The sequence below is a fragment of the Strigops habroptila genome, chromosome 4 (genome assembly GCF_004027225.2).
Source record: "Strigops habroptila isolate Jane chromosome 4, bStrHab1.2.pri, whole genome shotgun sequence".
NCBI classification, from domain to species: domain Eukaryota; kingdom Metazoa; phylum Chordata; class Aves; order Psittaciformes; family Psittacidae; genus Strigops; species Strigops habroptila.
In genome coordinates, this window is record NC_046358.1 from 45,161,264 (window position 1) to 45,186,289 (window position 25,026).

The 25,026-nt window shown below is 34.3% G+C and overlaps 1 protein-coding gene across 12 annotated transcripts in view; it reads left to right on the plus strand.

Annotated features, from left to right (window-relative positions):
* RYR3 (ryanodine receptor 3) overlaps positions 1-25,026 on the plus strand; it is a 215,933-nt gene that overhangs the window by 166,328 nt on the left and 24,579 nt on the right. For 6 of the 12 annotated variants that reach the window (XM_030481593.1, XM_030481597.1, XM_030481595.1 and 3 more), the window contains exons 69-88: positions 918-1,005; positions 1,113-1,205; positions 4,034-4,054; positions 5,936-5,950; positions 8,952-9,122; positions 9,582-9,641; positions 10,786-10,917; positions 11,729-11,841; positions 15,665-15,761; positions 17,314-17,423; positions 18,277-18,328; positions 19,010-19,063; positions 19,337-19,436; positions 21,019-21,098; positions 21,355-21,431; positions 23,035-23,108; positions 23,351-23,368; positions 23,849-23,929; positions 24,347-24,435; positions 24,823-24,951. In XM_030481593.1, coding sequence (XP_030337453.1) covers positions 918-1,005; positions 1,113-1,205; positions 4,034-4,054; positions 5,936-5,950; positions 8,952-9,122; positions 9,582-9,641; positions 10,786-10,917; positions 11,729-11,841; positions 15,665-15,761; positions 17,314-17,423; positions 18,277-18,328; positions 19,010-19,063; positions 19,337-19,436; positions 21,019-21,098; positions 21,355-21,431; positions 23,035-23,108; positions 23,351-23,368; positions 23,849-23,929; positions 24,347-24,435; positions 24,823-24,951 — 1,654 coding nt within the window. The remainder of the gene's footprint in view (positions 1-917; positions 1,006-1,112; positions 1,206-4,033; positions 4,055-5,935; positions 5,951-8,951; positions 9,123-9,581; positions 9,642-10,785; positions 10,918-11,728; positions 11,842-15,664; positions 15,762-17,313; positions 17,424-18,276; positions 18,329-19,009; positions 19,064-19,336; positions 19,437-21,018; positions 21,099-21,354; positions 21,432-23,034; positions 23,109-23,350; positions 23,369-23,848; positions 23,930-24,346; positions 24,436-24,822; positions 24,952-25,026) is intronic. The other 6 variants (XM_030481599.1, XM_030481601.1, XM_030481600.1 and 3 more) reach the window with 2 other exon arrangements.

The window sequence follows — 25,026 nt, forward strand, 5'->3', positions numbered from 1 at the left end:
TCTATAGTATCTCAGTATCTACAATATCTTAATTGTATCCTTAACAACATTGTTCTTTACACAGTCATTTGTCCATGTACCTTTTTTAGATGTTAGTACATATTGGGCTAGTTAGAAGCATTTTCATTGCATGCATGATCATTTGTGATGTGAACCAATTTACACTGAGAATTATTTGCCTTTTCTAGATGAACTCAAGGCTTCACTATGTCAGGCCTTGTTGGCAAGGAAAAACTTCAGATTTTTAAAAACCACAGTTTTAGATGGGCTGTGGAGAAATCCAACTAGAAAGACAGAGTTAATGCACATAAGTTATAACATAATAATTCCTTTCATGTCTGCTGTCAGGTGCCCACTTTATATATGGTCATATTAATGCATTGTAATTTGGAGACATTTAAGAGGGCTGCATCTGTTAGTTCGTTTGCCCAAGTTTCCTGAGCATCCTTCTGCAGACAGACCCAGATGGAAATTGTATTAGGTCCTGGATTACAAAAATAAATCAGGTGAAGCACTCGGTCCTTATAGCTTTACTCACTCATTCATTTCCTTCACCCCTTTATAGTGTTCTCTTTTAGATCAATGCTTGGAGGGAAGGGGATAGAGAAATAGTCAGAGAAATATTTTTGCTTTTCAGCCATGTCTGTATTTTAGTCTGGTTCACATAATAGGCACAAAACTGTGTGTTGATACCATGGGAAGGAGGAGCACGAAGAAGTAAGTATAGAAGAATTAGGAGTTTTGTTGGAGACTAGTTAAACTGCCATGAAAAATGGTCTCTCTAACCATGGTCATGGAAAATTGAAGTGATTCTCATTAAATTCCAAGATTAACTACACAAGTGTAACCTGGTCTATTAAATAGAGATTGTTATATTCAGTTGTCTTATTTTAAATTTCTCTTGTTTTTGTAATTAGAGCCAATTGGCTAAAGAAACCAGATGCAGATTCTGATGAACTCTTTCGAATGGTAGCTGAAGTTTTTATCCTGTGGTGTAAATCACATGTAAGACAATGTATACTTTTTATTCCATTTCATTCTATTTTCCAATTTAAATGTGGCAACTGCAGATGAATTAAACTTCTGGTGATTTTTCCCCCCCCTCTTTTTAGAATTTCAAAAGAGAAGAACAAAATTTTGTGATTCAGAATGAAATCAACAATTTAGCATTTTTAACAGGAGACACCAAGAGCAAGATGTCTAAAGTAAGTTAATAAAAATTTGTGGATCAGTTAAATCTTCAGCATGTGTTTAGTGTGTTATAAGAAGGCTCTGAAAATCTGCTCAGATTGCAGCTCTTGTGCTGGTAGAAGAAACCAAAAATAGTTTTGTTTCTTGATGATAGACATGACAACTACTATACAAACTATAGGCTATCTACCTTAGAGTTACTTGTTAGATGTCTGCTACGTAGTCAAAGACAGAAGATTAAAATAAAGGCCTTGATTTGAAAAAAAATGGCACATATAAGAGAATATGGGTTGTAATATATTGCTGATTTTTCAGAAAAAAAAAAAAGATAAGTGTAGACTCTTTTTTATAAAAGCTAGTGAAGAAACATAGGTTGCCTGATCTTTTTCTTGTCTACATCAATCAGTATTGTTGTGTCAACTTTGACAGAGGAATGCTGTCTTTGCATATGCCTCTTTATTCATACATATAGTGTGCCACATGTGCACTGTTTCTCTTGCTTCGTATTAATGACTGCATTAATTTCTTTTTTGCTCATTTTCAATATGACAAGGTGCCGACATGATGTCTGAGAAGTACATTTGTTACCTGTATAATAGAGAAAATGCATGTTGTCAAGGTAAAAAAATGTCACTTCGACATTAGCTGAGGAAGACTGCCTTACTCAGCTAAAGCCAGATGAAGCCTAATTCCAAATTAGTATTGGTGAATGTGGCAAAGAACCTTTTCTTTTATTCATATTTGTAATGTGTTTGGAGTAATCCTATTTTAAAAGTGTTTCAGGGAAGTGGTGGGGTTTACTGTTTTGTATTTCACTGTATTATGATTGTTACCTAGCTACTGGAAGTCCAACTTTAGACAATAGAGTCACAGAAAATATGTTATTACATTTCTTAATTCTCTTAAAATGCGTTTGCTTAATTTCTGTTATATTTTTTTAGGTTCTGAAATATGCTTAAGCCAAACTCTGATATTGGAAAGTTTACAAGCAAAAAATAACAGATTTTCTGCTCATCATTAGTTCATGGCTGGCACTGAACAGCAATTCAAACTATATAGAGAATTCCATATTTAGAGAAAAGGAAATTTTTAATGTGTTTTCTTGTTTTCAAGATGCAGCTCCTTGAAATTGTGTGATAGAATTGAAATGTTTGCATAATCCTCATTAGTGAGATGAGCAGTGGGCACAGTCCAGGCTGTTTGCTGATCAATGGCACTATAACAGTCTATCACATAGTTCTGCACTTTTATCATATGGCAATCACTACATATACGTTTCAGTACATATACTTCAACTTCTATACATTAGAATTGGCCTGAGGAGGAAGGAGTTAGGTGTACTGTTTTTTTTAAAGCATGGTAGATTAGAATCAGGTAATACATACTTAATCAAAATTGTGTCTCACTGCAGTATTGATAATGGGATAATATGATGTAAACTGTTAGTGTCATAGTCTGGAATGGCAGGAATGACAAAACAAATCTTTACAAAATGAAGAATAGGTATCCTTCATACTGCTCCAATTAGTATAAAATCACAGGAATTTAACATCAAGAATCTATATGCTCCAAATTTGAAAGAGTTTGGGTTTGAGATTACATTTTCAAACGCCTGTTGTGTATATTTAAATATACAGATACACTATGAATAGACACTTTTATAAATGTATTTATATATAACAGGGATGTAGATGCATATGTAAATGTACTTTTCTTTATTTGGATATACAGTACATAACATTATATATAAGGATTATACTTTTTTATATGCATATAATTTTTGTAAGCATATTAATAAAAAATCATAGCGTTTAAGGGCATTGTGCATGGTTATTGCTGATATAGGAAGAAATAAAAGATTGTATTTTTCATGACTGAATATTTTATTTATATATTACCATATCTGCAGGAGTGATTGCAGAACAGCTGATCATTTAGATAAGCATTTGTTTGATGATGACTTAAATACCATGATACAATACATGAGGCATCTTTTAGAAGTTTTGTGTTGGTTCTCTATATCTGGTTTCTAAGTACGAAATTGATGACATTTCATAATGTATGATGTAAATGCTCTAAACCCAGCACATTCATTAAAGCATATATTTAGATCTGAATAATATTTTTAAAAGACTGCATGGTTTAGAATAAAGAAGAAATTCTCTAAGTAACTGAATTTCAGGGGTTTTTACACAGTTTGACATTTATATCCTCAGAGAATAATTAGTAGAGGGCATTACATTAGGGAATATTGTTTTTATAATTTCTTGATTTAATATTAAGATTCAGCTCAGGAAGTAGTATGCTAACAGAATAATTAGCACTTTTCTCTTTATCACCAGTTCCTCTATACTCGCATTACTTTTAGTGGAAGCAATCATATCCAATATTTATCAAGCATGAGAATGTGTAAATAACTGTGAATATGAACATTGCCTATTAACAGTTGGCCCAAGGCAGAACAGTTTGGGGTCTCTTAAAGGAGTAAGGCCCCATGCTGATCTTGGGCTGCTTTAGACAACAGTCTGTCTTACAACAGAGCCTTAGTATTTTTCCTAAGATGCTAAATACTGTGATAGCACAAGTGTGTAAGGTGTGATATACCATATTCTATATCTTCATGTGCCATATCCAGAAAGAAACGATGTAGAGGATGAAGGATTACATTATTTATCAGTAGGTAATAGTAGTGGTAACAGATGATTCATCATTATGTTCAGTAAATTGAAAACGTACCCATTGTATTTGGATTATACAATATTAACATTGTTAATATTTTCTCAAATAAATGTATTAACAGCTGAGCAAGTGTTTTAATTTTTCTTTTCTGAAAAAATGGCAGCAGATTGCTCGGAGGGGAATGGTAAGTTAGAGAACTGAGAGAGAGTGGTAACTTAGACTGCACTGAAATAACAGATTTGCGATAGGAGGGTTGAAATGGAGAATTTGAACATATTCAACTCCACTAATCTGTTATTTTTGAACCTTTCATAGATTTGTTGGTAAAATAGCATTTTTATTAAGATTCAATGATGTCCTATTGTAGTTTACAGTTAATTGGTATAAAAGACTAAACGCATACATTCACATGTACATAATAAATGTGTAATACATATCTGGGCAATTGTTCATGTGTAACTTTTGCATCTAAATGAATGTGTGGCTGGATATAGAACCTCAGTTGCTAAACATTTGCATAGCCTACTGAAGCTTGTTTGACTGGCTCTCATTCTTAATTTTTTTCTTAATCTATATTTTAAAAGTATTTGGATAGACCTATTACAGAAGTTTGAGGCAGTCATAAAATCCAAGTTGTATTACAAAACTACATTGTGGTGTGTGCCCATTTGTAATATGTAATACATATTATTTGCAAATGTATGATAATTACAACATTTCATGTTACTATTTTCTGCAAGAGGTTTAGATCTCTTTGAGACTATTTAAATTGCATACAATACATTTCCTTTAGATACACTATTGTAAATCATGAGTGGATTACTTTTATGGTCATCACCAATAAATGAGATATAATTAACATCTTGTCTTTACTTACCTTTGGTGTATATCTGCTGAGCCATGCCTGTGCAGCATTTACATATTTCACGCAATTGAAATTTTCAATTAAAATTCGCTATTTGAGTAAGGTATTGAAGATTCTAAGATGCTTAACACTTGATGATTAGTCTTTCAGTCTTTCTTGGCTTGTAGCTGGTTTTCTTCACTATGTGATATAAATATAGTAGAATATAAAAAGAGAGTATAATAATATCTTGGCTTCATCATTTTGAGACTAATTCAAGTATCACAAGAAAACAAAGTTACTATTAGACCTGTCAGAGAAGTGGAGGCTTGCTTGTGTTTCTCGTTTTGGTTTGGGGTTTTTTTAATGTTTATTTTTAACCAACAGTTTTCTATAGTATTTTCCCATGCCTCTTCAAGGATTCCTATGAGTAGCAGTTGGACTTTTTTGCCATTTTACCATAATTATATGGCTTTGTTTTTATCTTCTTAAGATTGCCTGACACAATGATAATGTAGTGTTGACTATAGTATGCATGCATAAGTGTATTTATGGTATTAACATCATAAACAGGAATATGTTTGTATTGTATGTGTATGTATAAGAGTTACAGTTGAGTCTGTAATAGTGGTCTCAAAATGGGTACTGCTGAGAGATATGAGCTTAAGTTTTCTTTCAGGCTGTCTTCAAAATAGTACTGAGCTATGCAATGGGAAAATACATCTATAAATGAAATGCTGCATCCTCACAGTGATAGTTTGATTTCCATTTCTAAACATATTTTTTCTCAATCATATTTCTTGGGGAAAAGAGGTAGAAAGAGCCATTTTCATGAAAATGTGAATATTTCTTATTATTGGACTATCCAGAGTTCCAGACACCTTCTTCTTTTTAATGATCTTGGGTAAAGATGCAGTAATTAAGCATATTGATATGCTTACTTATTAGATGTGCTTCGTTATGAGCTGAAGCAACAAATGGTAGTGCCGAATAGCAATAGATAAATTCAGAAGTTCAATCATTTAATAAGGATTAAGCTGAATAAATTTTTTTCACTAAGATCTCATTTGATTATACACTTACAGTCTATTATTATAGCTAAAACTTTTAATGTTTTAATTGTCCTGATAAAGCTGAGTAAGTTTATTATTAACTTGTAAAATTTTCATGTTTTCGTCTCTTTTACTTATGGTTTTTTCCCTTTATTTTTCTTTCATACAGGCCATGCAAGTAAAGGTACAGGTCAAAGTGCATGATGTGTCTTTGTTTTAGATTTAGAGATGATCAGGCTCCAAGCATTCTTTCCATTGATCATAGCAGTGGCGTCACAAAGTGAAAGCCCAGGTTCCACCTATTATAAATTTTCTCCAAGTTAAAGGGGCAGTATCTGACCAGAGCAGCTGAAATTCCTTTTCGCACTCCCACATGTTGCTTAATGTGCAAATGTTGTAAAGTTGCCTTTTGTAATTATTTTAGATGTACATTCTGCCTCTGCTGTCTTTCTGCATTCTGATTTTTTTGCTAATATATTACAGCAGATGTTGTAAAAGCAGTACCTAAGTAGAGTCATCAGAAATGTGTATTTGGCTTCTGATATTCGAGAAAAGTATGTGAGAGAGATGCATTAAAACCTGTACCCTGTCAGTAGATAAATAGAAGATTGTATCAGAACCAATAAGTTTAAATAAGATACAGAGTTCAAATCCTACCTTTTTACAAAATTAAAACAGTCTTTACTAAAGATGCAAGGTGTGACAAAGCCTTTGAACAATTCTTGTTTCTTTAATGTTTCTTTAATTCAAAGCTTGCTTTGTCCCCAGTGAACCACAGTTCATCTTCCTTTGCATCATTCATATTATCTTTTTGTAATATGAACTTCTGATATAGATGAGTACTTTACAACCTATGGCGTGTTCTTCACTGGTGAAATAAAATGGAGTGTAAAATCCTTTCATCTTTCCCTTCACCCTGTCTGTGGAGCAGCTCACAAGATGCTGTGAAGAATTTTTAATGAATTACATTGGAGGGATAAGTTAAAAAGTGAGCTTTTAAACTTTTTTAGTTGTGTTAATCTAATAGATCTGATTTCACACTTTGCTATTGTCAAATTTCCCCAGGTATATAAAATAGGATTTAACAAATGCTGTCATGATAATCTCAGAGAATTGAAGGTTTAAGGAGGGTTTGGAATACTAGAAATATCAATTCCATCATATTAACTGGTTTTAGCTCATTTATTTTTTTAATAAATACTTCCTTTATGATTGTATATTTAGTTATTACAAATCTACTGGAGATTCTGTAATTATTTTTCTGTATAAGTTTAAGAAATGTCCATTTGTGTGTTGAGATCCTCAGACAAGTAAGATCATTATGTGCTGTTAGACAACCAGATTATCTCATTCTTCCTGTTGAGGTGCTTTTAGCACAGTTAATTATTTAGGCAAAATGTGTCCAATTTAATGAAATCAAGTTATTGCGTTTACTCATATAGTTGCATATTGAAACTGAAAGAGACACAATTTAATTGCCATTTAGGTTTCTGTCTGTGACTCTACTTATACTTTTATCAGCAGGACTTGTGAATTCACAGGTAGAAGAATTTGATAGCAAAGGCAGAATGCTTCTTGGTTTTAGGTTTTAAAACTGTTCAGGTTTTAAGGTTTACCTATCCTGTTCATACCTTGTTATTAATCTCAAATTAAAATAAAGAAAATTAGATGTGTAAAATGTTCTCAAGCATAAAAGCATAAAGATGCAGAAAAGTAAACCAGTATCTCTCCTTTCTTTTTTCTCTTTTTCTTTTTTTTTTTTTTTAATATATCTATTATATATTTTGTTATTCTTTATTTAAGATGCACAGTGACGCCACTGGAATACAGTGATACATTGTGGGATTTGTTTGTCTGCTGTCAATGTAACGTACAAATAATGTCATTATTATAGCCATTACATCACTGCTACTTCTAAAGGCACTTCCAAAAGCAAAGCTTTGAGGCAAAGTACTCTCTTGCAATTGTTAGTTCCTTAAGAAAGGAAGCCACATCCATTGTGTGTTCCCTCTAACCTGCAAAATGCTCAACACCAGCTACATATGCAGAGCTTCACCATCTGGAAGACTGAATTTGCCAAAATTTACCACTGAGTGCAATATGTATAGCTGCCTTTTTTTTCTTCCAGTGATTACTGTGATAATGGTGTGGTAGTAATTGGTAAATAATGAATTGCAGTGGATTCTGCTGTATCCATATGTCAAACTACACAATGTATTATAAAAGCAGTAGTCAGTAAAACTTTATTGACAGAGGGAAAAGGATGTGGAGGGTTAAATGCAAGCATTTGCTATTTTGTAGTGTTACATAAGTCTGGAGGCCTAGTCCTGAAATCTTATCTTAGGCAAAACTCCCCTTGAGTGTAGTAGGAGTTTAATCTAGATACAGAATTCAGAACTGGGCTAATTTTATGTTGTTTTTGTTTACCATATGTTCATTAAATATATGGGTCTATTCTAAAGATTTTGGTTCGCTGTCTCATAAATGGAAAAGTATGTGAAATATTGTTGTACACTGTCTGTTGTAAGAAGATAGGGCAGATGTTATTCTGTTGTGCTGTTTACTTCTCTGTCTTTTGTTTTCCTTTTCCTGTTACTTATGATCTCCAAAGATGAGAAAGACTTAATTTTTCATCCCAGACTTGATTATATTAGCCAAAGCCAATGGGCAAGGCTTTTCCCAGGGCACTAATTCATTGGCATTTTACTGCATTGAATAAAGTCTTTTAGATGCTGGTATTTTTCAGTTGAGACAAATCAGACAATATTCATTCATTCAGACCCTGGATAACTATGTAAGTTTCTAACAAAAATTAAACATCCTGAATTTCTCTCCACAATATGGAGAACTAATAGTGTCCCCTGAGACTGACTCAGCTTTTAATTTAGGGTTGTTTCTTATTTGAGAGGCAACATCCAGAAAACATAGTTAGATTTGTATGTCTGAATGCACACAAAAGTATGTTACTACTATTAAAATATTAGTTATTGCAGTTTCTGCATTGGCGCACACCAAAAGTGTTCCTTTACATTTCCCACTCAAGACTGTACACCCTTCCTCTAATGCAGCATTTTTCATTAGTTGTACTGCATCAGGAACATAGTTTCCTTCGACCATTAGGGGAAGAGCGTGTTGGAAAAGTTTAAGAATTGCAGTCATTTACTTTTCTATTTTTTTAATTGTAGTCTGGAGGACAAGATCAAGAGAGAAAGAAATCAAAACGTAGAGGGGATTTGTACTCCATACAAACATCCTTGATTGTAGCTGCACTTAAAAAGATGCTTCCCATTGGTTTGAATATGTGCACTCCTGGAGATCAAGAGCTCATCTCTTTGGCTAAGACTAGATACAGTCATGTAAGTGTATACTTTCTAAAAGTTTCTAATGCAAAATAAGCACTACTTTCGGAACTGAACTTTGAGGCATAGATATCTAAGCAGTCAATATAATTGAACATATCAATGTGCTGTAAGCAATTACAGCTAGTTGTGCTTTCACAAGAAAAAGTGTGCATGGACAGCTGCCATCATTTCGTGTCACTTGCCATTTGTATGCAATGTACACTTTTACATATGGAAGTTCATTCGGACCAAATACTGAAATAGCATTAGTTAGCTTTAATTCTCTCTTCAAAGTTTAATCCTTGTTTTGTAGTCAAAAGTAAAAAAGGCCTTTGTCCCACGCTCTTCTGTTATCTTAACGTACTTGGAAAACAAGAGAGTTTAAGGTTCAATATTAAAATGATAGCTGTTCTAGGTTATATGTGCTCTTATGAGTCGTAATATGAATTCAAAAATACTTCTACTTTTCTACAGAGGGACACTGATGATGAAGTCAAAGAACATTTACGTAACAACTTACATTTGCAGGAAAAGGTAATACAAAAAAAAAAATCTATCTTAAAGATGCTGGTGTATACTTTTAAAACACAGAAGTCACAATTGTTTTGTTTATGATGATATGTAAAAGTAATTTTTAAAAAGAACCTGAAAAGTTATTAGAAAAATTGTTGGTTTTCTTCACATTTTTTTTCCATGAGTATAATCGGTTTGTTTGTAGCTTTGGCTGCTATTTTCAAGTTTCAGGAAATCTTTTAGAATGGAACAAGCATAAAGGATTGAGATATTGATAGTTTTAAAGCTATAATTACTCAGAATCAACTTGATCTGAGAAGAAAATAAAATTAAAACTACAGTATTTCAGCTTCTCTTCTTGAACTTTCAGTAATGCTTAAATACTTTTTCTAAGAATATATGCATTTTAAAGTAACTATGATAAAATAAGAAATAAAAATTTTGTCATCTTCAGATTTTTTCAAGCACATTTGTGTTCCTACTATTTATATGCTGAATGTACTGTCAAAGGTGATACTCAAATGGAGTCCTCAGCATTCTGTAAATAGTAAATAATTTAGATCATTGCCTACAGTCTTTGAACATAATAGGAGTAACTCTTATCTGTCACGGGAGATGACTGCCTGGTTGCTGTAAGTCTGTGCTTACATAGATTTAAATTGGACACAGTAAGTAATTCTACTGTGTTTTTTCTATTTCTGTCTTGCAAAAAACCCAAAACCTTTGGCTGTAACTTTTCACCTACTGAAATTCCAGCTGGTTTCTATAGATTCCATTGAACAGCTTTCCACTGTTAGTACAGAAGTCCAGCAAGGAGTTAAGTTCAATCCCAGTACTAAATGTGCTTCCTCATTTTTAATGCAGTTAAGTGGGATACAGAAGTTCCAGGGTGCTTTATGTGGTTTCAGGAAATAAAAACACAGAATCTTGCTTAAGAATTGAGTTCAGCTACCCAACAGTATACATATACTCTCATATATATATCATATATATATGAGAGTCTAATGCCATTTTCCTGAGCAGCTAGAAGATATTAATTTTGACTGAAAGAGGACACATGAAGTAGGAGTATCTATAACATTATTATACTATGAGAATAACAGTGGTGGTAATCAAATCAGTATCTTTGTTCAGCAGCTTATGTATGAAATATGTTGGTTTTTAGTCTGATGATCCAGCTGTGAAATGGCAGTTAAATTTATACAAAGACATTTTGAAGAGTGATGAGCCTACTGATCCTGAGAGAAATGTGGAACGTGTGCAGAGGATATCAGCTGCTTTGTATCACCTGGAACAGGTAAAAAGTTAAATGTCTGTACTGTGTTGGTTTTAAAGTAACATTTCTTTTTTTTTTTTTTCCCTTCTAGAGATTATTTTGACTTTAGTGAGTATCGTTATTAAAGTTTCCAGATAAAAATTATTTTTGTGCATGCATGCAGACACACACACATGTACAGATGCATATGTGCAGTTTTTAACATAATCTGTTGAAGTGCCTCAATTTAACTTCAGGGAAAACTCAGGATGTATTTGCCTCTGACTTTGTGAACAGCTGTAAAAAGTATAGTATACAAATCATCACCATTCAGTAGCTGAAAACTCTATAATTTTAGGAAAATATGTTTGCAAGTGCACTTTCTGTTTCTGGGTTTAGCCTGTCTCCTGTATCTGCATCTGGGGATGCTGTAGCAACTTTTGAATAGGTTGCCTGTCCATTGAAATGATGCAATTTAATTACGAAAAAGAATTTGTACTCTTCCCAAATAAAGTTAATCCACCTCATTCACAAGTGCTATGGCACAGAAATTCGCTCACATAAATAATTGAATATGCATACTTAGAAACAGACAAAATAACCGTTTTGGAGTTTTACCAAGAAGTCCCACATGAGATAGTCTAACATCTTGAGCTTTTCTGTATAAACTGAGAGGTACTATACCTAAGACCTCCAGTATTTTTTCTTACAGATGAACATTGTTTTTTAAATGATGGGGAGCGTTTGTAACATTTTCTAATTTGCTAACTACATTAACCACTAGCTAAATAGAAAATTTTGAATAAAAGTTGAAGAGTTTCCATTGTATATGCTAGAAGATATTTTTCCATAGGTTGAACAACCACTGAGATCAAAGAAAGCTGTTTGGCACAAACTGCTGTCAAAACAACGCAAAAGGGCTGTTGTCGCATGTTTCCGAATGGCACCATTATACAACCTGCCAAGGTAAATGGCATAAAGGTGATTTTGGTTTGGTGTTTTTTGGTAACTTTTCTTTACATTTCTGAGTGCAAATATTACTTGTGTTTCTTGTGTGTATACCTGCAAGTTTGTTGACTGTGATTTTGTTTAAGATACTAGAGAGTTGGTTGTCAGCTAATTCCTCACAAGTAGCGAAATACTTGTCTCCTAACAAATAACCAGAGGGGGAAAAGACCATAGGAATTACATTGCTTCAAAACCAAAATGCTTCATTTTTGTCAGCTGTTACTCTGCATAGTTCCTCAAGTCATCTGTGTAAATTGTTAAGATGTTGCTGTTTCTGTCCCTTTTTTGCCTCTGGTTGCCAGTTTTACTCTTTATTTTCTTGTGTTTGTATTCTTTTATCTTTTTTAAACTCTGTATGGCTATTCCTCTCCTATGGCATGAATGCTTCATTGTCTGAGACAATTTTTTGCTGCTACAACTGGATGTAACGTGCATTAGAGTGGCTAGTGGGGCAGAGCAGTGCAGAATGATATTTTGTGCTTGTGTTTTGCTCTACTTCTTACTACAGTTGAATGTAGATACCACAAAGTCTGAGATAAAGTGCATCCTGTGCCTGGATCTAGCTCCTGCTTTAAACAGAATATAAGACCATGAGACATTGGGGTCATTTCCTTTACCTTGTTCTTTCTCAACAACTCTGCTTTTTATTCAGATACAGCCTAAGTACATCTTTAAGTTTGCTTCTCACCTTCTGCATTTTTCACCTTTTATGCTTAATATATTTGTTCAAAGATTGCTTGCAAAGTATTTAACAGAAGAGTTGCATTGCATTTTTAAATGCCAGTCTACATGCTTAATGTTGGCTAAAGGTCTCTAACTGTGCCACTAACATATAGGAAGAATATTAGGTTTTCACAAGACAAAAAGCCAGTTACAGTATAAAAAAACACATCCTCCTGTTACAAAAAGTAGTTTTTCTAGACTATAAGTTCTCTAAGTTGTCATAGTACCACCAGGCAATCTTTAAAGAACCAGAGTAATAAAAAGGTTTAAGTACAACATAAGAACAAACTGTCTAGTATCAACCATTTCATCTTCAAGAATTGTGTTTGGATAAACAAGAGGAACTGATATGAAGAGCACCCATTTCAGTACAACATTTTTGAGCACATTTGTTTTACATCCATGTTCTGGATTTATAAATTCTTTTGGAATATATGTAAGCATCAATATAATAAAAATAGTTTGCCCTATTGTTTTCCTTTTGAAAAAAACACTTTTATTTATTATCTTTGAGGTTGATGTAACACTAGCCAAAGGGCAAAATGGGTTATGAATCTGTATTTTCATTTTCAAGAAAATATGGAGGAATACTTATTGAAGTAGAACATGTATCTGTCATTTTCATTAAAAACCTTTCTGTGTTAAAAAGATTGAGGTTGATTCATCAACTTTATGCTAGATTTTTGAGGTGGAATTTATTCCTAATACGAATGTGAGGCAAGTCTGTCCAGTTATTTCATCTTGTAGATTCTCATCTTGTAGATTCTATAAATGAACTGTCATGAAACTGTTTTAGCCAATTAATTGTGGTGTCACAGGCAAGACTTAAAATCATAAAGTGGTTTGGGTCAGAAGGGACCTTTAAAGGTCATCTAGTCCAACCCCCCCAGCAGTGAGCAGAAACTTCTAGGTATATTGCTCAATTGATAGGTGCAGAGCAAAGATTTAAAATTCACTAGTTTATAGACACACATTTTTTTCTAGATAAATCATAGGATTCTGACAGGAAAATAAGGCTGTTGCTATTATGCACCTCTAACTGTCTCCATCATTTAAATTGGTTGTGGTGTTAAGACATCTCTGAACCCTAGGGAGATTATTTCAAGTGGGGTATGATTAATTCTAGAAGCTATGTAAATCCCTTTGAACCAGAGTTTCATTTTTCCTCGTTTTAGTTGCAGCTTTATATTAGATGTGTTAGTTCTGAATTAGATGCTAGAATCGATTAACTTGGAGGGTAGTAAGCAAATGTTATGGTGGTACCCTTTCATTTATCCTAGCAAGAAATATCTTTGGCGAATAATGAGCTCCTTCATTTGAAAATTTTCTGGAGATTTAGTTGGCTTTCAGTATAATTTAATGTTGATTTCATTCTTTAATTTTCTTCAAAATTTATTCTCATATGTACCAGTTTTTACGAATTCCAGGAAGACACTTCAGAAATTAAAATGTCTATTGATGTGCAGGTGTTTGTTAAATCAGAATATTTATGTTAGAAGTTAAAGTAATTTTTCTAAGTACTCCTTTTTCTAGAAGTGCCTGAAGATACAAAAGAAATAATTATATTTAAAAATATTTTTCTTTTTCAAGGCAAAAAAAAATCAATTAAGTTAGGAAATACTAATTCTTAATGTTCTGTGTTTAATTGATGTACATGGCTTTCAAAAAGTGTCTTATGTGATAAATGTTTTCTCTGAGATGTATGTATTTATGTTTGATGTTTTAAGGAAATTAATTTGTAAAAAATTTGTCTTATTGTCTGTCTTCTGTATATGCACATAGATACAGCAAAGTTGTACATGGCAATTTTTCATACAGTTTACGAATTATATTCTTTCTGACTACTTTATTGAATTTAACTCGTGCCTTTCTTCAATGAAAACCTATATGCTTTTCTTCAGACACAAAATTAGCAATTTCTTCCTGAGCACCTTTCAACGTGTTTGGCTGGAAAAAGTACATGAAAAAACTCAGTATGACAGGCTTATACTCAATTTAATGGTAATGTAACTTGTGGAGAGCCTCTTGCTTATGCGCACACTTATTCCTTCCCAGCCATGATTTGATATTATCATAAAACATGAATTTGTACAATTTTCAGAGGGGATTCTGATTGGTCAGTTTTTGGAATTTGATAATAAAATGCCACCAGTGCTAGCAGGAGAGCGTAGAAGGTTGGCTCAGTAGCTATTCCATTATAAAATAGTGTTTCATGTGCACAGTGTCAGTTCAGACAATTTGTATAGCTTTTCTTTGTGGTGCAGGATAAAAGTAAATGAAAAGGCTGTGTGAAACAACCTTCGTAACCTCATGTACCGTGCTTCACAGCAGAATTTTCCCCAAAATGTGACAAAGATGGAATGGTTTGGCCATTGTTACATGTAGTCTTATTGCCAGGAGCTGTATTTTCTGTGGATGTTAGTTAAATGCGTACTGTGCAGTAGTAATTAATATGCCTAGGAGTTTTCTAAAATTGGTCATTTTCTAGAGCAGGTTTTCTGTATTTCTAATCCAGCATCTTTGAGGACATATTAATACTGCCTTTATTTGGAACTGAAAGAAAAGAAGCAGAGGTTAGTCTTCTCTATGTAGAAGGCGGCAACGGTTGTCCGCAGATAACATGCAGAAAGCACTCGATACTTATTTTGGTGTTGATGGCCAACTTCTGCTGTCTCAATGTCATAAATCTAGTAAACGAGATTTACATCTCCTAGGTGTAAATCCCACCTGTCTGTAAATCAGTCTGTTCAAGTGTGTATTTTTCCCATGCTTGCATCAAGGTTCCAGTCCTGCAGTTTCACATATAATGTATGTTAGCACTGCCAAAGCTTTAAAAACAAAACATGACATACACATACATGTATAGAAAAATAGTAAGAATGTTCAAAGGTACATGCTGGTTTGTCACTAAATGTTAGTTATGTTTTGCATTTTGTTTCACTGACCAATCAGAGGATCAGAATTGTACAAATATGTATCCTTACTAATCATTAACCACCTGAGCTGTTGTACTATGTTCCGTTACCCCTCTTGATCTCACTTTCACAACCCCCCCCAGGCACCGTTCTATTAACCTCTTCCTCCATGGCTATCAGAACTATTGGATAGAAACAGAGGAATATTCATTTGAGGAGAAACTAGTTCAGGATTTGGCTGTAAGTACTGACATAATTGGGCATATTTTTCAGTGCCCACTTTAGTGTATATTTCATGTTTCTATTATAACCTATATTTAATTTTTGTGTATTGTATGCATATAAATTATAAAATATTAATCCTTATGCTTCATGGCATAAGGTAATTTTCTGCTGTGGTCAAAAAGACATTCATCCTGTAATGCACACTGCATTAAGGTGGTTTATGCCTTCAGATGAACTATGTGATACTCATTCTTGGGAAGAGAAATGGATTAGATGAACTGCCAGACTATTTTTATCGTTATGGTAATTCCTATGTTCCTATATTTTATTTACGATTTTTTTAAAGCTTGACACAGTTGATCCTTTTCCCCTTTTAAATTTTCTGTTGATGCATAATATTTAATTTTAACATTTTCAGCTTTGATCCAAATTAATTTTGCTGTTCCCTTTTTGATACATCATAAGGAGAAGTAAACATATGCAGCCATATTCAGCAAAAATTTATTTACACATGTAGTTGATAAGAGTGATGGGTAAAATTCAGCATTTTGTTACTGAATATTGATTCAGAAAACCTACTGCTTTTTTCTCTTCCCCTTCTGTAGTTAGTTTGCCTAAAATACTTCCAGAGGGCCTATAGTATCTAAATACCATGAAAACGAATATACGGCTTCATGGATCATATGAAGATAAATCAGGAGATGCTTCAGCATTAGCAAAACAAGTCATGTTGTGTTTTTTAAGGACCCATTGGTGTAGAATGTTGTATGATATTTTCAAAATCACAGCTAATATATTCTTCTCATACTCATGTGGTCATAGTCTTTGACTTTTTTGGTTTTTTTCTAAAGGAAGAAATGAGGCCATTAATCAAAACAGTGATTACAATTCTTTCAGATTTACTAGAGCAGTAAATTGAACTCCTGTAATTACAATTATTGCTATAATTGCAATAATTCTACAATAATTACAAACCTTGCAAAGGGGTGATCACACAAGTAAGGTAAAGGTGATACGCTGCTCTTCTGCCTGGCTATTTTATATATCAAACTGCCAAAAAAGTGTTCAGAATTGACAATAAAAGCAGTCCTTAGATTTGTTGAATAAAGGTTACCTAAATATGATTTATATAAGTATTGTAGCAAAGAGTAGTCTGAATAGGATGTATCTGATGTTATAATTAAAACAGTTCCATTTACCAATAATACTTCTGCTAAATAATTGAGCTGGGATTTTCTTTCAAGACTGATCCAGTGGAAACACATAATTTCTGCTGAATAAGGCTTCCCTGTGATTTTCACTGTCTCATTCTCAAAACCTTGCAAATGAGAAACTTCTAAAGTTAACATCAAATATGAATAGCAACCAGATATTCTTAACTCCTCCAGAGACATACAGGCACATAATGTTGCAGGTTATGCTCTAAGCTATTGAATAAGGTGAATATTGGAAGTTAATACAAATTAGAGAGAATAAAATTACTGAAATCCTTTCTAAGCTTAATTACTCAATTTTTTTCTTACTCATGAAGCTTAATTTGTGTGTTCTGATGTAAATCTTGAGACAGGCACCTCCAAAAAATGAGGAAGAGGAAGAGGAAGAGACCGAGAAAAAGCAGCCTGATCCACTTCATCAGATTATCCTCTATTTTAGTCGCAGTGCTCTCACAGAGAGAAGGTAAAAAAGCTGTCTTGAAAAGCACATTGAGTAAAAGCACACAGTAATTGAACTTCTAGTAACATTAAAGAAGTGATTTAACACAACTTCAGTTCCTTATTGTGCATGGTGAATACTTTTTTGCCTCTCAGTTTCATTAGAGTTTTCATGTATTAAATTCAATGTAACCTTTTTGTTGAGATAAATATTGACTGTTCTTGAAATTTTAAAAGCTTGGTAAATACCCAATACAGAAACAACTGAGCATGAATTCTTATAAAAATACAAAGTCTACAGGAACTGCTGGTTTATTCGGAGTACCTTCCCCTGGTCTCTGCTGGTAATAGATGTGTGGTGGTGGTGTTGGTATTCATTACATTTTATTCAGTATATCAGAAAAGGCTTCATTGATGATCAGCATGGATCTCTTTCAGTGACAGTTTCTGATTTGAATTTAGACTGTTGATGGGAATATGTATTTTTTTATGAGTAGGGTACTTCAGTACTCCATATACTGGAGTATATTTTTGTATGACTAACGTAATCTTGCCATCTGTCAGTTATAATTATTCTAACTTACATCTCCATTATACTTTTCTGGACCTACAACAGCCAGTGATCCTTACTGATCCAACACAAGTCCAAAAGTCCATGATGTCCAAATATGCCTCTAAACTGTTTAATTAAAAAGTTATAGACTTGGTTTGAGATAAGAAAATGCATTCATAACATGATTTTCAAGTGTAATTGCTTTTTAAGTAGACATGTGTATCTATTTTAATAAAATACCCTTTAATAACATGGTATTTAAATGTTAGTAGGAGTATGACTTTTTATTACTATATAATAAAATAGTTTTGCTTATTCTTTATAGCAAGCTAGAAGATGATCCTTTATATATTGCCTATTCCGCCATGATGGCAAAGGTAAATATAGCATTTCAAGCTCCATCCCTCACTCCTTTCAGGTACTTCCTATTAATTTTAGATGCTTCCCTCTGTTTCTTAAGTGGACTGGTTGATACTAGTAATTCGTATATTTTTAATGAAGTGAATGCTGTTCAGTTACATGTATAATGAGAAATTTCCTACCTTAAAATAATACTATGAAATTCCAGTAGGTGCAATCCTGTTGATATCACTTGGCATTTTGTTTTGTGTGGGATTAACTCATGAGCAGTCCTAACATGTTAGTTATTTTTATTTTTTGGGTAATCGTGTTGGAGTTAAAATTCTTAGTCTGTTGAAATAAGTTGACAGGTTTTGCAACATACTGATCACAGCTGACACTTGTGAGGAGAGTTTGACTGTGAAGAAAAGTATTATGGATATAAATAGAGATATGAAATAAGAACACATAGCCTGCAGTTACAGGGTGTATATGTAGCTGGATGAATACAGTGAAGTACTCGCACATTAGGGAATATCAGTTTCTTATGTGGATGAGAACAAATATTTATAATTACAGGGATTTAAAATCTTCTTAGCACCTTTAATTGTTGCTTGAAAAAAATTCTTTGGTAATTTTAGTAAAAATATTATAGTAAAAATAGGCATTATATTTTATAATAAGACAAATCTTGTGCTTTCTCTTTCTAACATAAAAAGAGCTGTCAGGAAGAAGAAGAAGAGGAAGAAGAAGAAAAGGAAAAGACATTTGAGGTGAGAGTTTAAATAACCTTTCTTTCTCATTGCCTAATGTGCAAGTGTCTTAAATATTTCTACTAGAATAAATGCAAAAATAACAGAGTTATTGAGCTGATTTACTAGGTTATTCATATAAGACAAATATGGTGTGTTCTGAAGTTTTGGAATCAAACAATCCATATGGATTATGGAGGCAGATGGCCTTCAACTTCAGATTTCTCATCATTCTATTTTTTTCTGAACCAGTTACACTCTGTATTCTGTTCTCATTTTTGTTCCCAAACCCAGGAGAAAGAAATGGAAAAACAGAGAACTCTCTATCAACAAGCTCGCTTACATGATCGTGGAGCTGCTGAGATGGTCCTTCAGATGATCAGTGCAAGCAAAGGTAATGTTCTGTGAAGTATTAAAAGTATACATGATCTACATATCACAGGTATAATGCTATGCATATATAGAATGTATTATGTCATTATACCTATGATATAAGATCAGTCAGCCTTGCCTCCGTGCCTGGCAAAATCTTGGAGCAGATTCTCCTGGAAAGCATGCTAAGGAACATGAAAAACAATGAGGTGGTTGGTGACAGCCAACATGGCTTCACTAAGGGCAAATCCTGCCTGACCAATTTGGTGGCCTTCTATGATGGAGCCACAGAACTGATGGACAGGGGCAGAGCAGTTGACATCATCTACCTGGACTTGTGCAAAGCGTTCGACACTGTCCCGCACAACATCTTTGTCTCTAAATTGGAGAGACATCAGTTTGATAGATGCACCACTCAGCCGATAAAGAACTGGCTCGATGGCTGCACGCAAAGAGTTGTGGTCAACGGCTCAATGTCCAGTTGGAAAACAGTAACGAGTGGTGTCCCTCAGGGATTGGTGTTCGGACTGGTCCTGTTCAACATCTTTGTCGGCGACATGGACACTGGGATTGAGTGCGCCCTCAGCAAGTTTGCCGACGACACCAAGCTGTGTGGTGTGGTTGATACACTGGAGGGAAGGGATGCCATCCAGAGGGACCTTGACATGCTTGAGAGGTGGGCCGATGCCAACCTCATGAAGTTTAACCAAGCCAAGTGCAAGGTCCTACACCTGGGTCGGGGCAATCCCAGGCACAGCTACAGGTTGGGCGGAGAAGAGATTCAGAGCAGCCCTGCAGAGAAGGACTTGGGGGTGTTGGTTGATGAGAAACTTAACATGAGCCAGCTTCAGTGTGCGCTTGCAGCCCAGAAACCAACCGTATCCTGGGCAGCATCAAAAGGAGCGTGACCAGCAGGTCAAAGGAGATGATCCTGCCCCTCTGCTCGTTTGAGACCTCACTTGGAGTATTGTGTACAGTTCTGATGTCCTCAACATAAGAAGGACATGGAGCTGTTGGAGCAAGTCCAGAGGAGGGCCACGAGGATGATAAGGGGGCTGGAGCACCTCCGGTATGAAGATAGGCTGAGAAAGTTGGGGCTCTTCAGCCTGGAGAAGAGAAGGCTGCATGGAGACCTCATAGCAGTCTTCCAGTATCTGAAGGGGGCCTATAAGGATGCTGGGGAGGGACTCTTCCTTAGGGACTGTAGTGGTAGGACAAGGGGTAATGGCTTCAAACTTAAACAGAAGTTCAGGTTAGATATAAGGAAGAAGCTCTTTACAATGAGGGTGGTGAAGCACTGGAAGGAAGTTGTGAATGCTCCATCCCTGGCAGTGTTCAAGGCCAGGTTGGACAGAGCCTTGGCCGACATGGTTTAGTGTGAGGTGTCCCTGCCCATGGCAGGGGTGTTGGAACTAGATGATCTTAAGGTCCTTTCCAACCCTAACTATTCTATGATTCTATTTGTTTATCACATACAACTTGAATATGGCAATGAGGCAAAATAAATGTCCATTACAACTATACTAGGTAAAATTTCCAGACTGCTTTTCTGATTGAATAGTTCAAAATTGCAACTTCTAATGACTGTACCCTTTTTTTAACAGGTCATACAGGACCCATGGTTGTTGAAACACTAAAACTTGGTATCGCTATTCTAAATGGTGGGAATACTGTAGTTCAACAGGTAATGCTTTGCTAATGACTGTGAATCTTGCTTGTAGAAAAAAGGAAAGTAATTTTGAGAATTTTAGTGGTTTTATTATAGTGCATTTTATTTTAAGCTAAACAATGAAGAAATATCAGGGTATTTTTGATACAATAACAATGATATTATTGCTTGCCAGTGACTTGCATTTCAAACGGTAATTCAGAAAGTTGTTGATTCACGTAATTCTAATATAGATTTTTTTTTTTTACCTCCCAAAATGTACGCCTTCTAGAAAATGCTAGACTACCTGAAGGAGAAGAAGGATGCTGGATTTTTTCAAAGTCTCTCTGGCTTGATGCAGTCCTGCAGGTAAAAGCATAAATCATATTATTACAGTTTAAGTTTTGTTCAGGTTGGTGGCTTATTGAGTAGTGGAGGTGGATTTGTTAGATTTAAATTACAGGAGTCACGGATTGTAGAATTCTTGTTGAAAATTTTTGTGAATCAGAGGAATGGTATGTTAATCTTTTAGAGTATTCTTCAGAAGGAGAAAATAAAGCAAAGACTATATACGCCTTTGAAGGCATAGTTTGGAGAGGCAGAAAAGTAAACTATAATGGCTCCTTTACTGGCCCCAGATCCCTCAAATTTTCTGCCTGGGTGGTTCTAAGGACAGAGAAAAGCCATCACTGAAGGAGAGACAGGCCAGTGGAGCTTTATCAAGCTTTCGGTTTCTCCACGTCTCTGATGAGTTACATAATGTCTGTTTCTTCACTTGAATCCTCTCCAAATATATGTCAGGTTTGTTAGAGATGGCATGTCACCAGTGAAACTACAGTAGCCCATTCCCTTGATAATCCAGAAGTTGAAGTTAGTTAAGGTAAAGAAGTTGGGAAACTGTTGGTGTTTCTGATTACACTTACAGTAGACAGCCTCCTTTTCTTAGTCTTTTAAAGCAACAGAAGGGTTCTGAAGGAGCAGACTGGAAATTAGAATCGGAGGAGCTGTACGAAGACAGGAAGAAATGTGGAAGGAATAGTGACCTGCACTGCAGAAATTATTACCAAGTAGTTGCAACCTAATTAAATAACATCTGACTTCTAATTTTTATATTTACTTAGAACAATTTAGCAAGGATTTGCTCAAACAGGACCTGCAGTGATATTACCAATTGTGTATGTGTATTGTTCAGGACTTCATTAAAAAAAGGTTTTGATAAAATGACTTGAACACTGACAAGGGAATGAAAATGATGCTTTAAAAATGCTTTTAGTTTTAATAATGTTGCTAGATAGAAGAATATGTGACTGCATTGCTTGTAACTGAAAAAGAAAATGGATAATCATAGAATTGTATTTGGACTGTCTGAATGAAAGTATTCTCAGTGAGTGGTGAGAAGAATCATCCTTGTTATTCCATGTGCTGAGCTATGCCAAGTTAGCAGTAGAAAATTCAGGTATCAGTGTATTTTGACCTTGGAAGATAAGGAATCTCTTGATTGTCTTCTGAATATGGAATCAGAGATTCCATATGTCTTCTGAATAACATAATAATGCATAATATATGCAGTAACAATGGAATAGAAATAATAGTGATAACTTAGTGGAAAAGAATGTGACAGAGAAATGTCCTTTTGGCAGGCAGGTTTAAATCAATATAGAGAGTAATATTTCAGGTTCCTTTTCCACTTTTCATTTCTATATGAAACCGTGAATGACTGGAAGTGAGGTTAGGTAAGTGGTGAGACCTGACTTGAGACTCATTTCTTTCCAGAAATCAACACTGGACCCTTATTTTCATCACAAGCTCTTTTATTTAATGTTCATATTAAATAAAATAGGAGGCAATGCATGTCACAGTGGGTCAAAGCTAGTTGTTGAAGGCCTCCAGAGATTTCCTAGATGAAAATAATTTTCCACTGTGTACTACAGTACTTGTTCCTGTTTGGTTTTTTGGTTTTTTTCAATGACAGTGTTCTTGACTTGAATGCGTTTGAGAGACAAAATAAGGCAGAAGGCCTGGGGATGGTTACTGAAGAAGGAACTCGTAAGTAGCATGAAATCGATTCCAGTAGTGCTTCAAACGTTATTTGTGCTTCCTTCTTTAACTAGAACTGTTATTTACTGTGGCTTGAGTTTTCTGTTGATAAACTTACTATAAGTAATTCTAGGCTTTGAGTTCTGAATATGCTTTATATTTACAATATCTTTAGCAATAATTTTTAAGAAAAACATTGTAACTTCCAATATTCTTATCTTCTATTCTTGTTATTTTTCTTTGATCCACAGTCATCGTTCGTGAGCGTGGTATGTTTGGGTTTACAGTTTTTGATACTATTGTTGCAAAACTGTGTTGCAAATACAGAGAGAAATCTTTCATTGCATCTTCCCAGATATATTTAGGTTTAGCTTTATGGTCTGCAGCAGGTTGTGTGCTCAGCTTGGATAAAGAGTTTGATGCTTATTAAAAAAGTGTCATTCATATTTAAGGCATGATTTTAGTTATGACTAACAATTTATTTATTAGATATATATCCTGTTGTGCTTTTTTAAATTATTTTTTAATTTTTTTAACCATGGATGCATTGGAGTGCTAAATATTTTGGCTTTGCTTTTTCTGTCTGTTCTTCTTTTCATTATTATCAGTCCATTTCTTTTGAATTGCTTTATGCTTTTATAATATTGTCTTTTACTAGAATTCCAGTTGTAAAGGTTGCTGTAAGATTGTGTTCTGCCTATTTAATCATGACAGTTGTCACATAATCATTGTACTTACATATTTTAAAGGTGAAAAAGTGTTGCAGCATCATGAATTTACTCGAGATCTGTTTAGATTTTTACAACTCCTCTGTGAAGGGCATAACAATGGTAAGTGAACTGAATTAATTTTAGGAAAAATGTATCATGAGTCTGTTCTTAAACAGAGTTGAACAGAATTGAATAGATTCTAATGGCCTTTTCCTTCTAATTCATTTAGTGTTCTGAGGGGAATCTGGTATGCCAACAACTCAAATTGTGGAGTTCAATTTGAATTTTTAAGTCATAATTTCAGTTTTTATGCCGATTATTAATAGTAAAGCTTTTTGCAAGTCATGTGGGTAACAATTCTTCAGTTGTATTTACATTGTGATCTACTATAGTTCACTTTCCACCAGATAAGCATCTGTACCCAACAAGCTACTCAAAAAGAATGCATTCTGCACGTCTCCATGAAAATATGAAAACAAGCTTGTATTTGTTAATTCCTATATATATTAACCAATCACAAATCACTTCTTATTTCAGATTTTCAAAATTACCTGCGTACTCAGATGGGCAACACCACAACAGTGAATATTATCATTAGTACAGTTGACTATCTCTTGCGTCTTCAGGTGAGGCAAAACCAGAGAAAAATGGAATAAAACATATTTGCCTTTCCTTCATTTTTGTAAATTCACATTTTACTGGAATCAAATGTGAAAATCCTCTCTTCAGGAATATCTAAAATGAAGAATTCTGATTAAATTTATTTCCTCTCTTCTTTCCTTTTAAAATAGATGAGCTTTCAGAATTCTGTGTGAAACCAGGTGTTTGTTAATTTACTTCATTTTTACTTCTTCAGGGAGCAGTTAGATAAAACCACAAAGTTATTTTCATGAGAAATAGATTGATACAAAATGCTGAATTTTATCTGCTGCTGATTCAACTTTTGGTGATAAAAATGCAGGCATACTGCATACAGAATCCAAAATCAGACAATATAACGTTGTTTTTTCTAGGAATCAATCAGCGACTTCTATTGGTACTATTCAGGAAAGGATGTTATTGATGAATCAGGACAACGTAACTTCTCTAAAGCTTTGGCTGTCACCAAACAAATATTCAATTCCCTTACAGAATATATCCAGGTAAACAAAATGTTTTACTCACAGTACCAACAACGAAGTTCTGTGGCCTGATAATATCCTATCACAAATCTGTAA